The sequence below is a fragment of the Acartia tonsa genome, chromosome 6 (genome assembly GCF_053477335.1).
Source record: "Acartia tonsa isolate MP-2025a chromosome 6, ASM5347733v1, whole genome shotgun sequence".
In the NCBI taxonomy this organism is placed as follows: Eukaryota; Metazoa; Arthropoda; class Copepoda; order Calanoida; family Acartiidae; genus Acartia; species Acartia tonsa.
The window spans coordinates 28,305,460-28,321,841 of record NC_137265.1 but is presented as its reverse complement, the minus strand read 5'-3'; the positions used below and the strand labels follow the sequence as shown (position 1 = coordinate 28,321,841).

The 16,382-nt window shown below is 31.3% G+C and overlaps 2 protein-coding genes across 2 annotated transcripts; both read right to left on the bottom strand.

The window, feature by feature from the left end:
* Window positions 1-275: 275 nt before the first annotated feature.
* LOC145323048 (uncharacterized) lies at window positions 276-3,304 on the bottom strand. The gene is made up of 7 exons (XM_080165434.1): window positions 3,253-3,304; window positions 2,821-2,912; window positions 2,463-2,520; window positions 2,112-2,154; window positions 1,522-1,627; window positions 722-776; window positions 276-396 (listed from the first exon to the last, which is right to left on the bottom strand). Exons 1-6 carry the CDS (start codon window positions 3,302-3,304, stop codon window positions 723-725), a joined length of 405 nt encoding a protein of 134 aa, XP_080021560.1. The 3' UTR covers window positions 276-396; window position 722.
* A 2,255-nt stretch (window positions 3,305-5,559) lies between these two features.
* LOC145322295 (dual specificity protein phosphatase 22-B) lies at window positions 5,560-13,190 on the bottom strand. The gene is made up of 6 exons (XM_080164186.1): window positions 13,129-13,190; window positions 12,482-12,563; window positions 12,072-12,106; window positions 10,618-10,686; window positions 7,861-7,916; window positions 5,560-5,821 (listed from the first exon to the last, which is right to left on the bottom strand). The coding sequence occupies exons 1-6, from the start codon at window positions 13,186-13,188 to the stop codon at window positions 5,689-5,691; spliced, it is 435 nt and encodes a 144-aa protein (XP_080020312.1). The 5' UTR covers window positions 13,189-13,190; the 3' UTR covers window positions 5,560-5,688.
* Window positions 13,191-16,382: the final 3,192 nt, after the last annotated feature.

Sequence of the window (16,382 nt, the reverse complement as noted above, 5' to 3'; positions counted from 1 at the left end):
TATACATTGTGGAATAATCATTAGGGTCAAACAGACAGGTGAAACCGACATCCTCTAGTCCTAAGATGCTCCATGTATAATATATCAAATAATCCTACATGTCACAGTTACACCTTTTAACTTCATTAATCACATTTCAATCAGATATATCCTATTTTTAGGCTGTATTATTTTAAAATTTATGTGCGGGGATATATTTTCAATGTTCGAAAAAAAGCCCCTAGAAACCAGGGGCACAGCCTTTAGTTGTACATATATAACAAGAAAACTATAAATTACATTTATGAATTTTTTATTAACAAATCAATTTTAAAATATAAATTTTATTATTTTCATAAAAGGTATTTTGTGTTCTTTCTTGCTCACAGAAGTGTTTCTTCAAATTTCCCCATTGCTCTAAATTAAAGGTATTTATTTTTTAAAGCAGCAAAGCTATTCTATAATTAACGCTGTCAATCCGTTCATCAGTTAATCCTTAACGCTATAGGGGAAATGTAAATTTCTCTGCTGCTAGCTGAGATATACTGCTCATTTCTTTAATAAGGATACCTCCTGTAAAAACATCAAAAATATTTTTTATTTATTGACTTACATTGTACAGGGCAAAGGCTTAAAAAAAACATTCTTATAGATAAATTATGGTAAGACTTAACAAAATCGATAGACATACGAATATCTAATACTTGTAAAGTTGATTCTATTAATTTGCATATGAGTATACCTTACAATAATGACTCTTTTCGTTTCTCTTTCGGGGACCTAAGGCTCCGACTTCGCTAAAAAAAAATGGGATCAACTGCATTTCAGGGTAAAATATTTCTGGTAACGAATATTTCCAAAAATCTATAAATTTTAAAGGCTGCTAGCTGCCAAACGGCTGAACGTATAGATCATACCCACACACCAATTTTAAGGGGCATAAGAAGGCCTACAAATAATCTGGAATATCCAAGATCCATTGATTCACACTGCACAGGGAAAGCTTTACTGAAGAAAAAACGCGTAAAATATTTCTTTTTCGCGCATATCTCTGCACTGCGATATAATTATGCAGTATTGATTTATGGCTATTCCAGATTATTTGTAGACCTCCTTATGCCGCTTTAAAAAGCGTGCGGGCATGATCTGTACGTTCAGCCGTTTGGCAGCTAGCAGCCTTTAAAATTAAAATATTTTTGGAAATATTCGTTACCAAAATATTTTACCGTGAACTGCAGTTGATCTAAAAAATGTATTTGGTATGTAACATCTAGGCTTAACTAACCGCAAACCTAAAATTCAATGGATAAAGATATCTTAATCATGTTGTAAAATTTCTTTTTAAAGTTTTTATCCGCTTAAATGGTTTTAACTTCATCCATATACAAAAACAAAAATATGAGAATGTCCATCAGGAAGAGCTTGTTAACAATTGGAATGATAAGATCTACATTTTAGGATAACTTTATTAATTTTTCTATTTAGGTTTTAGTATTTAAAACTTTTTGTAATATTGTCCTTTGAAACTAAATATTGTTATACCTCCAGAGGCGGGCATGAGTTTGGTCTTCCAGAATTTCTGAGATCATTTAAAACTTTTGATTTAGCCATGCCGAGATGGTCCTCGACAAACTGATCTTCTCCGAATCTTAATAGAAAACAAGACGATTAATTTCTAAAGAAACGAAAACCTTTCCCTTAAATTTCCCTTTTGAGCACCGACACACCCTCCCATTTGTAACAAAATTGAAAGTAGGGCTTGGTGGTGGGGGGGGGGGGGGTTAGTTACCCCCCCCTGAAATCTGTTTGCAGGGGTAATCACCCCTTTACCCCCCCCCCTTGGACGTCCTTGCTCAGGGGGGCTATTTTATCGTTTGCTTGTTTATTACTTTAGGTCAGGTTTGGTTAGGTTATATTGGGTACTAGGTAGTCTCGCAGACTTAGGGCCCCTGTAGGGGTTATGTATGATCAAAACGGGAAGGGGGGGAGGGGTTAAAAGGCACTTTGTAGAAAAACACCATTTAATTGTTATAAAAATTAGATTTAGAAAGATACATTACTTTCAAACAAGTACATTACATATTTATATGTCACTATTATTTTTAAAAAAATTAATGATTTTTTTTATTTACCTTGATCTAAGCCTGGCACGTTCTGATTCAATTCCTGTGGATTCTAAAAGAAAAGGTAAAAAAATACAGCTACTATTAAATTGTTGTATATAGTAGCTATTGCAAAAAGGATATATGTCCGTCAATCTGTCTGTTTTGGTTATTTATAAAACTATGATTTAGTCAGATTCTACGTGAGACAGACGTCTGTTTTTTTGTAATACTGTGTTTTATCTGTTAAAGAAAATGTTCACATTGTTTAGATGTATTGCTTTTGCTGAGCTACTTGTGGTATTTATCATCGAGATAATGTTTTTTGCTGCATTTCTTGCGAACGTAATTTTCATTGTTTGTACAAATAAAAATGTTTACCTAATATTTGAAGTTGTTGAATGAAAGCTTGTGAGGGACGAACTATTTTCCTGCAGCCCTTTGTATAAAAAGAACATACAGAACTCTTTTGTAGAGATGCTATGCATGAACATATGATTGTTAAATTTTGGAAAACATTCCAGATTTTAAAAAGGAGCAGTTATGCAACTATGGAACTTTTAATGAGGAAAGGGGTATAAGAAATTGGCCTGAATTTTTATGATTATCCATGATAAAGAGACCCAATCGGTGAAGAAGTAATATCTTAAGAGACACACATATGATTCGCGCATTTTTGACATTCACAAGGTATTTGACATATTTTCATTTGAATTTTTTTTAATGTAAAACTAATTACCTGTAAGAACGACAAAGCTGCCTCAAAACTAATTAATGAAACAAAACATGATGTTCTAGCACAATTTCCTCTTACTAGACTGGATGTTTCATCTTTGGTAATTCAAACCAAGAAAACTTTAAAAATGTTAAAATTCCTCCATCAACCAAAGAGCATATAAACTATAACGATGATTGATATTCCTTTTCTCCCGTAGTCTGATTATCTTCTCGGCTGGTTTAAAAGCTATAGAAGTTTTTTTGTGAAAATTTCTCTAACCAATAAGAAACCACTTTAAAAGTCATTAATCAGTGTTTCAATAACGTTAAAGAAGAAATTAAATATCTAGGCTATCGCAAGAGATAAACTTCTTTTTCTATGTGAAGATTCTTTTATCCCACAGGTCTCTACTTTATTACCTTGTCTTTCCGTCTGTTTGGCTCTTTTTAATACTTACATTAATTGTTTTGTATTTCGATGCTTCGTTGATTATGGATATTGTCATCCTTGTTTCATTTCTAAAATTTCGTATAAATCCAAGAAAATATTGCAAAATTTTTGTGCCACCAAGCAAATTTGAATTGTATAAAAATGTAGTTATATTTGGCTAGTCTAGACTTTTTATTCAATAAAATAATGTTTATGTAAAACAAATGATTTTAAAACTAGAAAAATTGCCATGAATTTTCACTTATCAATTGCTGAATCATTGGCTGTTGGCAAAAATAATTTCCTGAGGTCAAGGATGTGATTGTGCAGAGTGGGGGGGAATAAGTGGTTATCAACTCCTCCCCCCCCCCCCAATAAAATTTTTCTCCCCGAAGTTGGTTATTACCCCTCAAAAGTGAGGAATCTGCACAAAAAATATTCAAAACCCCTGTTTTAACAAATCTGATAAATTTTGACATTTCAAATCAATAATGTGGGTCAATCAATTCCCCCCTCCCCCACCTCATGTAAATTTTAACGTCTGGGTAAATTTTTTTACGGGGGATGGAGGTAACTGTCCTTGCTTTTTATGTTTTGAAAAAAAGTTTACTATTTATTTATTGTCCCATTGCATATTTAGTCAATCTATTTTATCTAAAATATAATTTTTATATTCTGCGCTTCCTCTTTAAACACAATTGTCCTTGTTTTCTAATGTTTTGGCAGAGAATGTGGTTTGAGGTAATATTCTTGGAATAATTTATATTCCTATCTAAATCCTTATATACGTCACCAGGAAGAAAGGGATAATTTAAATTTTAATAAAATATGGGATTTTTATGCCAGAGAGTAACTTTAATTAGAGGTATTTTCTAATATTTCTAAAGTTTAAAGAACTATATCTATCACCTAATGTGGCGGAGCTCTATAAGGCTAGGGGCTAAGCTATTAGGTTTTATGTGGAAAATATAACAAAATCCTTATTTTGGACAAGGCTTAACTCTATCAACCCTCTTAACTAATTATTTAATTATTTTTAAATTCTGAAAAGAATTCATAATGTTTATGTTATGTAATACTTAAGGTATATTAGAAAAAATGTTATTAAAAATTATCTAACACATATGATGTTAGGTTAGAGCAGACAGAACCCTGAAAGGCGTGCATCACGTAGGCTGTTCTGTTCTTGAAAATAACAGAATAATTTATGTAGGATAAACTGGCGATTCCTACAAAGCATAAATTTATCTAAATAAATAAAAACAATTTCAAAATGCCTAATTATTGTTTTATACGCTATTTATTTGTTCATTATCTCTGATGAACACTCACACACAAACACAGAAACAAACACACACATACACACAAACATACTCTACACACACACTCAGGCAGGAATAGGAAATCGATTGGCTTGTCAGGTCTTGATCTTTGCTTTATACTCTAAGAAATATCAAGAAAAAATCTACAACATTTCATTGTTTAAAATAAAAAAAAATTATCTTTTAATTTAAAACTTTATAAATTCGTCTCATTGTACCATTTTATTCATTAAACAATTTTATTTTTTTTTTCAAATTCTTTAGATGCTTATCTCAGATTTAGTGTTTAAGAAATGAACAACAAATTTATAAATATGTTATTGTAAGCTTGTAATTGCTGCACTACTTGTGAGCTAAATTGCTCTTGTTTGACATTGAACCAAATATTAAATAAGTACAAATATGAGTATAAAAGAAGCAGCTTAAAGTACCTATAAAATAAAATGCCATACAATACAAATAACCAATGATAGGCCAGTATACATTTTACTATTGGTCAATTACAATGTATACTGGCCTATCATTGGTCAATTGTATTGTATGACGTCATTTTTTAGGCAATATAAGCTGCTTCAACATAAAAACTTTTGTGATAGAGATTTTTTAGAGTGTATGTGGTAAGTGGGTACCATCAGATATCTAAGATTCATTCTATGGGTACAAATACATTAATGTACATATACTCTAGTAATTTTCTCTGTAATGTTGAGAATATAAAAACCTATTTACTTCTTTGATTGAAATAACTATTATTCTTTAATACATAGTAGTTACTTTTTTTTTAGCTTAGTTAAACGATAAATGCATTTTAAAAGGGGAGTAAGAGGAAGAAAATAGCATTAATCCACAAAATAAGTTCAGATATAAAAATGGAAAACTTTATCAGTTCAGTGGTTAGGGAGATCTTTACAGGCTAATAAAACAAAAATTAATAGGATGATTTCTAAAGGGTGTTTAGATTAGTATTTTTGAAATATACTAGCGGCTGAGCGCCTAGAATCTCGGGGCTCTGCGTTCAATGAACTAAGAATGGGAGCAGAAAAATAGCCCAAAATCAACCTAATGCTAAAATCCAAAAATAAAACAGCCTAAAACCATCTTACTACGTTGAACTAATATGATAATCAAAGATTTACTTTCAATTGATTTTAATAATCCTTGAACCATTTGATCCTTGAGTTTGTAACAAGAATTGTTTTGTTTTCCTTAGATTACAGACGGCCATGAGATACGCAGTCACCAGAAATCCACTTCGAGATATTCCAGATACACTAAAAATAATATAAACTATTCATATACCATAGTGTAGTATATTAGCAGATGGAAATGACAGATCTCATGTTGTTGTTCTAATTAGGGAAGGTTTTTAAAAGTATTGGGATGGTTTACTACCCCCTCTCCTTTCCCAGTTTTCTAATACAAAGCAGCCAGTCATAAAATAAAAATATGTGCGTCTCTTTGTCTGTTTGAAGCTTGAGACTAATTGAAATTGCATAGTGATTGTCATGTTATGTCTATATCTTATTTTCCTTTGGGGTTAGGCCAACCCAATAAACTATCCAAAAATATAAGATATTAAATTTTTAAGCTAGAATTACATTTAAACACTTTGACATCATCAAAGCGTTGAATAACAATTTGAAATAGAAAAAACAGAACCCACATTTCATAAAGAGGTAAAAAAATTCATCATTTATAACATGGTCTTTTAGAACAAGGTTGTTCTTAAAAAGTTCCAAGAACTTTTCCTCATTACGCCTTATTTTTAGAAGAGCCTATGCCAAAGAATATTAGTAATATTTTTCCTCTTAGTGCAATAAAGCAATATGTCTATTATATTGTTCTGTAAATACAAGACATACATCAAGTGTAAAAATACATGCGCACACAAAGTCCTTGAACAGGGGTAAGATAAACTGTTTCGCCATCAACTTTTCAGATTGCCAAAGAAGAATTATACATCGAGATGAAAAAAACTATTTCTGGCTTTGTACTGACATGTTTTTATAGCAGAAAAGTTGGAGGTAAAATATTTATTCTTACTTTGCCTTATTCCTGAACATATTATCTGTAATGCAGTAATTACAGAAAAAAACTCTACAATAAGGAAAAAAGAATTTTCTTCTGACACTTCATTTTTAAGTCTTGCTTTCACTACATTTATAAATAATGAATTAAAAATTTTATATTTTATCAGTGACCGTTTAAATTCAAAAAAATTAAACTATTCTTATTTTATAATGTTCAAAAGCTAGCCCACAAAAGTACTACATGATATGATTCCAATATTATTTATTTTCTCTTCTAACTAGCTTTTTTTGAAATATGCATAAATCAACACGAGAAATAATAATAAGAAAAATAAGACCATGTTAGCAGGCATGCAACAGACATAAAGCGAAACATCTAGTCCAAATCAGACAATATTTCAATAATTATTCATATTATATTATTTACATAGTAAGTTATATTAGATTTTTCTGTTAAACGTAGCTTTTGTACAAAGTATAAAAATATACATTCCCATATAAACAACCCCTTTAATAGTGGATGTAAATATTCATTTATTTCCCTGGTATCTCATTTATATCCCTGGTATGATTTAGAAGATTTTTAATTTTTTTTGGAAGATTATATAATTTTTATTAATTACTAAAAGAAAGAAAATAATCATAGCCGGGAAATAAATGAAAATTAAAAACCAAAATTAAACCACATTTTAGCATAAAAAAAATGAGTTTTTTGTTTAAATGAGAATGATATTCCTGTCCAGTTTTTTGTTTAGGAATGAATATTTCTTACCCTCGTGAATAAATGATGACCTATCGGTCCATCATTTATTCCCTCGGGTAAGAAATATTCATTCCTAAACAAAAACTGGACAGGAATACCCCATTCCCATATAAACAACCCCTTAAATAGTGGATGTAAATATTCATTTATTTCCCTGGTATCTCATTTATATCCCTGGTATGATTTTAGAAGATTTTTAATTTTTTTGGAAGATTTCATAATTTTTATTAATTACTAAAAAAAAGAAAAATTATACCAGGGAAATAAATGAAAATTAAAAACCAAAATTAAACCACATTTTAGCATAAAAAATGAGTTTTTTGTTTAAATGAGAATGATATTCCTGTCCAGTTTTTTTGCTTAGGAATGAATATTTCTTACCCGAGGGAATAAATGATGGACCGATAGGACCATTTGTCCGTCTGTCCTTGTCAGTTTTCGCTAATCGTGTGATCTATCGGACGTAGGACGAAGCCTGAATCTATTTATGTAGTTACAATATTAAATGAAAATTTACCAATACACTAGCACTGCCTTCTTTTCTATTCTTCTTGCATGGATAAAATCATTCACCTGAACAAAATATTCAATATCATTAAGAAAGTTAAACTTTTTGAAGCTTTCCTGAATAGTAAAATATCTACCAATTTAGCCATTGCATTGTGAGAACTTTTGCGTGGTTTTTATATAGAAAAAAAGCTTTTAAAGACTGACCCTAATAACGAAAAAGTTACTTTTCTTGAGATGTAATTACTTATGGTAACTGCACTAAGTACTTCTGTTTATTAGAGTAGCTAATCTATATTTTGCAGGAATCAACAGGGATAACACAATAAATGGTTAATTGATAAACATCACAGTGATTAGAAAATGTAAATGTAGATTACAATTATTGAGAATTTTGGTATTTTTAACCAATTTCATATAATGTCTATAAAAAGGGGATAAATTAAAAAAACTTATGGCCGAAGTATCCAGAATGACGTCATATTTGAATAGTCCTTTATTCTAATATGACATATGTCATGTTGAGATATAAGCATTATAGAACACGATTGTCATGACAAATGATGTAAAAGGTAGTTGCAAAAGTATGTGATATATAAAAGATATGAAAAAATGATTGATAGTGTTGGAGAAAAGTAAAAGGGAGAAGAAATCATATCTTATATACAGATAAATTCTTTGATTAATAACATACAGATTTATATTAATAACCATATAATGTATACTTTTTTTTTAATGCAAAGCTTTTCTGTAATTAAATTTGTCCAATACTTTACAATTTGACACACTGCGTTGTTTTGCGATTTCCGAAATTTTTTAAAGCGAAACTGCACTACAAATGCAAATCTACACTGACATGCCAAAAATACTATTACCATTAAATATGTTTGTTTTTAAGCTTCGCACAAATGTATGTTCTTTTCCTTTTTTGTCACTTAGATATCGTTAAAACATTTTGCTTTTTAAAAACCATTAAAGTCAAGGTGCATAGTACGTGCTTATTAGTTAGTTGTAGTTACTTGTAGGTTCTAAATCCTCTGAATACTATCATAAAGCCATATACAGAAAGTGAGCTTTTCTAAGCTTTATTGAGCAAACATTCCGTGTAAAAAACTGACCACAAAAGTATATGAAAAGCTGTCAAACTTTACATGTATCCCTAGGATATGCAGGGAGGGAGGGGACATATGACTATAAATTACACTGGTACCCAAAGTTATATGAACAGTTTTTCTAAATGGATAGCTCAACAACTTTAGGTACCTTTATCTTAATCTTGATTGGTTAGGTCAAACTAGCAGTTTCCAAACAATTTAACCAAAAAAAGGGTAATTTTGTTAATTATTAATGAGGATGTGTATCGATAGATCGTTCACAGTCCTATCCCTTAAGATCTCTGAGGATATGTGTCATAAACATATTTTTGGTGTTCTTTCACTTACGTATATCATCATAGTATGATAATAGTATTAGTTTCAAATTAGCAATTCTTACAATAAAAAGTAACAAGATGTTTGTCTGTCTATACTAAAGGATCTCGTTAACTACTTTACAAGTTCTCCTTTACAGTGAAGTTTCTGATATGTCAACGGATGGTTTGTAGATATTTTGTGGGGGGGGGGGTACCTTCACCCTACCACAAAATATGCACTGGAACTCTCCCCCAACACAAAAATGTAAAGAGAATAGTCGACTTCACCCCCAATTCTTATCAAGTGCTTCTGAAGCCTTTAGGGGCACAGCCGCAAGTAATACACTAAAGTAAATGAATTAGAGTTCGCTCATTATAATGGTATTAAAGTAATGGAACAGTTTGTACTTTTATAATATGCGGTTCTGATAATTTAATAATGGAATGAATGCGGAATTGAATAAACACCAATATTTTTCATCTGGAAAACCAAAACTTTTCTATTTTGCTATGTTTTTGTTGTGTTATCTTATTATCCTGATATAGTACATCTATAATAATACGAAGAAGAAAATATCTTCCCGTCCACAGGTCAATAATGTATAAATACAAATATGTAACTACCTGGATCCAGTGTTAGGGACTTTTTTCGTGTGCTAGCATATTGCTTTCTGCACTATTATAGCGACTTGGCTGTAGTAATTTTTTCTACGCTATTGGCTGATATTGAAAGACCCAATTGAAAATCGATACAAGGTCCAAGGTGTAAGGACATTAAGTTATATAACCCCTTTCTCCTATATTGTTTTACTTTAAGCAAACAGTGAAACTTCTAAAAGTAGCCTAAAGCAAGCACATTTCTCGGGGTGTTGGGGTTGGGTTGTTAGATCCCACAGATATTCGATTTATAGATGGATTAGTAATACAGAAGATAATAGATAGATAGATAGAGAAAGAAGGAGAGATAGGGATTGTAAAATAAAAGAGACTCAAAACGCCAGTTTGACAAAATTGAATTGCCTTGTAAAATTTCAGTCTTCAAGACGTATAAAATATACTTGATTTAAATAGAAACTATTTTTGAAGCAATTTCCAAGTATTCGTCCTAAGACCATAGGACACTGTCAAATTGGAACAATTTTTCCACTCCCAAGGGTGTTAGGTTGGGTAAAACCAAAGCGATCAACGACCATTTTGTGGAAGTCCAATATACTCGTGGTCATGTTTTTGTGCCTCTATATGGGCATATACAGAAAAAAAACCTTATCTACAATTTATTGTTGTAAAATAATTAGGTTGGGGTCTAATGCACGCTAGGCACTTTTAGGAAAAGCATAGATATTAAAGTAATGATACCTTAGGAACAAATTTGATCATATTCTGTTTAGCATTATCAGCGGCACCAAGGAGTAAATATTCTCGATCCTAAAATAAACAGGCACAATTATGTTCATTAGTAGGGCAGCAATAGCAAGATATCAACAATTAAAAATGAAACAACAACAGTAAAATGCTAAATAAAACTAATTCAATAATAAACCTAAATCTATACGATTATTTTTGTTATTTGAAAGTTGGCTAAGACGTATATACTAACGTACTCTAGATAAAGGGTAGCTGTTACTATAAAAAGTGAACTTATGTTTATATGTTGGGAGGGGCGGGGGGGGAGGTGGGGGGTGTACTAGTTGCCCATTTAATGCATTAAAGCAAAGCTTTTTAAAATATCATTTGCATTGGAAGTCATTTATTTATTAGAAGACAGGTGGATGTGCTACGTTTCTTGCTGAAGAGGGGGAAGAGGGGTTAATGTGCAAAATTGCGCAATTGATTATTCATGTTAATTTATTTTCCATTTTCCTATTATAGTATCCTTTTAATTCAATCTTAAATTCTCAATTAATAAATCTTTTACTCGGCATTATTAGACTTGCTCGTACTTACTGTCCTATTAATGCGTATAGATAAAATTATTTTTATATATCAAGGTATTGATTTTCTTCCATTGATCTATCCCTGAATGCCTGTATTTGTGAATATCTAAGCTAGAGATAAATTGTTGTCACATATCCGACAAAAGAATTTAAAAAGTCCTAAATTTTGCAAGTGAATCACCCGTGCCTCATAATTACACTTGATGTTGATGAAAAATAAGCCTATTGTGAGGTTCCCTTAGTATGTGAAGTAGAGCGCAAAATGCAGATTCAAATTTGGGTTTGGTTGGTTATTGGTCTATTACATTCACGAAGGTTCAACAAAAAAATTAAAATTGTTGTTTATACATAACTGACAATTAAACCTATATTCAAATTTATTTTATTTAGCATTTAGAATTTATATAAAAGCAATTTTGAAAATATATCAAGGTAAATGTTAAAAGTAAAATGTAAGTCTTTCCGCTCTTCTTTTTAGAGTAGTTTCAATTTGGTCGGGATCGTTGGGCCAATGCTCAACCTACAACCACAAAAAAAACCCCGAAAATATGGGGAGGAATAAAATACTAGAAAAATGGCGGAATTTTAGGAACACCTTATAAAATAGAAATGACAATTTATCTTTTCTGAAAAGATCTAAAAATTTATTTACACCAAAATAAATTAACCAACAAACTTTTAAATCTTGTACATTGAACCTGTAAGTATAGTGCCTTAAGGTCATAGTAATCATGATTTTAGTTTTTATGTTTGAAATTGGTAGGACCATTCTACCATTTCTAGATCTATCATAAGAATTTTCCGTTACTTTATGACGTAAACACCATAATATAAAGTAGAAATGCTTTATTTTTAAAAGTAAAACAAATAATTTACCTTTAATTTTTTCTTAACAGTATCATGAGCAGCAACTAGAAACAAGGATAATCATTCCAATAATAGGGAAGCTTTATTAAAATTCTCTCATTCGTTGGCTAAAAGTTTGGTTACGTAAAAAATCCTGATTGGTTCATGTGTCCCAACTTTTCAATTGGCATTGGGTATATTTAATTGTACAATGTACATTGAGATCCCTGAGTTCAATTTTCTTTCAAGATTTTGCTTGTGATGGTACAGGTCCTCCTTAAACTATTATAAACCTTCCCTGTACTTATAAGAAGCTTTACTGTAAAGGAGATTTAGATTATCTTTGACTTTGCGGTTAGCGAGATCCTTTACCAAAGACAGACTAATAATTAGACATCGTGTTGCTTTAATATAACTATTTGTAAATTTAATCAATTTACCTAAATATTTTATTTTTAATTGATTGAGCATATTTGAATTTGTCGCTTCTTTTTCTCCAGATATATACAAGTATGGTAATACCTAAATATTGGAATTATTTAACCACGGCATTCACGTAATTGGTAACGTGTCGGTTTGTCATGGGGGAGGTAACAGGTTCGAGTCTTACACGATAACGTAACGATGCTTTTATGTCAGGATCGTCATTAATAATAAAGTATGGAAAATGTCTTGACCTATAAACAGGCGCAACTCAAGCAATGTGCGTGTATAACTTCCAGAAAAAGAATGTGTAATAAAATGGTTGGATGTCTGTTTGTTGTTAATTTCTCTAATACCCTGGATATTTTTTTCTACATCTAACATTTAGTTTTAGTATTAAAGGTAAATTTTTTATTTGGAGTGGAGTTTTTAGTGGAGCGGTGTGTTTTTACCCAAAGAATTCTGTTAAAAAATATCATATGACCAGAAGGTAAATTCTCTGTTCATATGTTACCAAAATCATAAACTTTGTAATATCGATGTGCTTCGCAAGTAAAATCAGCAATCTATTTTTGATAGCAGCCGAGTAAATAATATTTCTCCTTAAAGACGGATAAACAGACGGACGGACACTCAAAGTTGGGCAAGAAAAATAAATATCGACCTGATTTATACCATTACAAATATTCTTTAAATCATCTAGCAAACTTCCTCTGTAACTCATTCTAATCTGCAAGATACAAAATTTTAATTAAACAATGATGTCAACATGCATAAGTTGCGTAGTACAAAAATCATGGATGGACAAACGGACAAAGTACAGTTGTCATAGAATAGCAAGAAACATTTAAGTATAAATAAATATATGTTTTTATAACATGACTGTAAGACCAAACCGACCAAGTTAAATATATGATGGATGCTCATTGGTAAACAATTTCAACCTTTTATATTAGACTAGCGGCTTCGCCCCTAGCCTCTAGGGGCTTTGCCCCAAGAGGTGATTAAAAAAATTAAGGCGAAATTCGTTTAAGGACCAAGGAAATCTTCTACAAAACCTAAAGAACCTAGGAAATCTTCTACAAAACCTAAAGAACCTAGGAAATCTTCTGCAAAACCTAAAGAACCTAGGAAATCTTCTACAAATCCTAAAGAACCTAGGAAATCTTCAGCAAAAAAAAAAAAAAAAAAAAAAAAATGGGGGGGGGATTTTTTGTTTTTGGGGGGGTTGGGGGTGTCCCACCCCCCAAGAAAATAGCTTAAAACCACCACAGGACCAATAGAAATATACCCTGAAGAGTAGAATCCAATCGGTTCAGTGGTTACCGAGATCTTAAGGGACAGACAGACGGACAGACGGACAGACGGACAGACGGACAGACATCAAGCTACTTTGTATTATAGATAAAAGCTGAGCAAATCACGATCTACAAAAATGGTTTAAACAGAACGACAGACATACAAAGGAATTTTATAATTTCAGAGTAGCTTAGCTACTTAAAAGATTAGTATTAGGATTAATTAAAATTTTATCTTGAAACAAAATGCATTTGGTTCTAATTTAGTCATTAAAAATTTTTACATAGAGTTTGTAGTCGCGTAGCTGAACTTTAACATTTTTAATTTAATGTTGCTGTAAATTAAGCTTTAAATGTAAGATTTAGTGATAACACCTGAACGTGAACAGCTTTAGTATTTTTCTTTATCTACAGAAATGTACTGTGCATTCTATTAAAGTTGTTAAGCTATTTATGAAAAAAATGTTCATGTTTAAAAATATAAGTTGTTGTATTCATATTTGTAGCTTTATGGAGCGTGATTAATCATTCTTTTGTTTTGGTTGATTTCTTTGAGGTAATTATTTATTATCACAAAACTATTCTAACACCTTTAATTTATTGTTTTTTTTGTCCTAGGACCTTATTTTGACATTATCTTTAACCACGTATTTTGTACGCTACACAACTAGCATTTCGAAGCCGCCGGCTCCACTATTAATCAGGCTCGAATGATTATTTTATACAGAATACTGTGTTTTAAGAAGACAAAAATCATCAAATTGAAATATTAATTACAGAGTTGCTACGTCATGCTTACTAAATTGTACCCAACTGATACAGGAATCATAAAACCAAGTTTGAAATCAATAGGGTGATTTTAACATGCCTGCATTAACAATAAGAGCTATCCGTTTTGAACGCACCGACCCTTATAATCTAAAAGCTTCGATTTTAATAAAATGTCTGGAATTTAGATTTGTCCCGTTCCTTATTTTCTTATTTTACTAAAGTTAAGAACAATAAATTATGTTAATAATCAAACTACCAACTGGTTGACGTAGCCTAGCCTTTGGATGTATTTGTCCTTGTCTTTTGGTGCGTATATGGTTTCAATACAAAAAGAATAATAGAATCAACATTAATATATAGTGAGTATGTGTGTATATGTGTGTGTATGTGTGTATATGTGTGTGTGTGTGTTTGTGTGTATGTCTTTGTTATTATATTTATTGTTTCTAAGAAATCTGAGACTTTCTTTGTTAGTAGCACATCTGCTCTACAATTTGGATCCAAAGGATTTCGGATTGTCACTTCTAATTTCAGTCTATACTTTTTCCCCTACTCATTATATAGAAAAAAATCGCTGACAATGAATCTACTTTGCTTTTTTGGCAATTTACATAAAAACACTTCTTATGTTTTCTCACTATGGTTTGAATCCAGCGAAAAGAAGTTGAATTCTAATCAACAGGGATGTAATTTAATTTACAACTAATAATTAACTAATTTATCATCAACTGCCACTTTAAGTCAAAACTACATAAAATTAATAAATAGCATAATAGTGGTCTGAATTTATCTCATCCAAATCAAAAAATTAATATGTCTGTGTTTTAATACTTATATAAAAGTAACAGGATGCTTAGTTGTCTGTAGCTTAGGATCTCACAGTTTAGCTTCTTAAAGGTCCAGGGAAGATTTATACCCATTTTGGATGGGGTCTCTCAACCCTCCCTTAAGAAGTCGTTACTGGATAAAAATACCCCCCTCCTAGATTGTGCTGCATAGTGTCCCTAGATTACTATCGGGGCGTAGCCAGCCACTAGTATGGAAATATACAAATTAAAAGAATATTAATCCCTTCTTCCCTCTAATTATGGTTAATGGCGAAGCCTGGTATAATATTTTACAAAGAATATATTGAGAAGTGTGAAGGCCAACTCTCTGAATAAGATTATTCACAAAATTTTGATATAAGTGTCAAATTTTGTTCAAATATAAGATATTTGTATGTATGATGTATATATATTACACATTGCCTGCAGGGATCGGCAGCCTCTCATCCGTATTTGGAGCAGATTAAGATTTTCCTTTTCTTGAGACTTCAAGGTGACACGCGGCTTCAGAGCCCTGGTTTTTAAACTGTCTGCTCCGGACGTTTTGTGGCCCGCCCTACATGTATATAAGACATCAACTGCTTGACCAACACTTAAATTGATGCTACTATTAAGGAATACAGTGTTAAAAATGTATGCATTTAAATTTACCATAGCTCTATATAAATTTATAATCTTAAGCCGGAGGCATGAAGATGCATTTTACAGCAACATGTCATACTAGTAGAATAGTTATTTAGCGCATCCTATTATAAACAACTTTCTGTGGATATTAAAACAAAAAATATTAGATTAAAACCAGTTTTGTTAGTCCCGATGGGCCGAAGGCTCTGACTACCAAAACTGGTAATAATTGCATGCCTTTTATTTTAAAATCCGTGCAAAACTAGCTAAAATAAGCTGCTATACATGATCTTTCACTAGACTGAGAAGCGGTTATTATCCATTGGGTATCAATCGGTTTTGAAGCCATACTGGAAAAAAAATTTATTAACTAAAGTAGATTCTATTTTAGTCTAAGA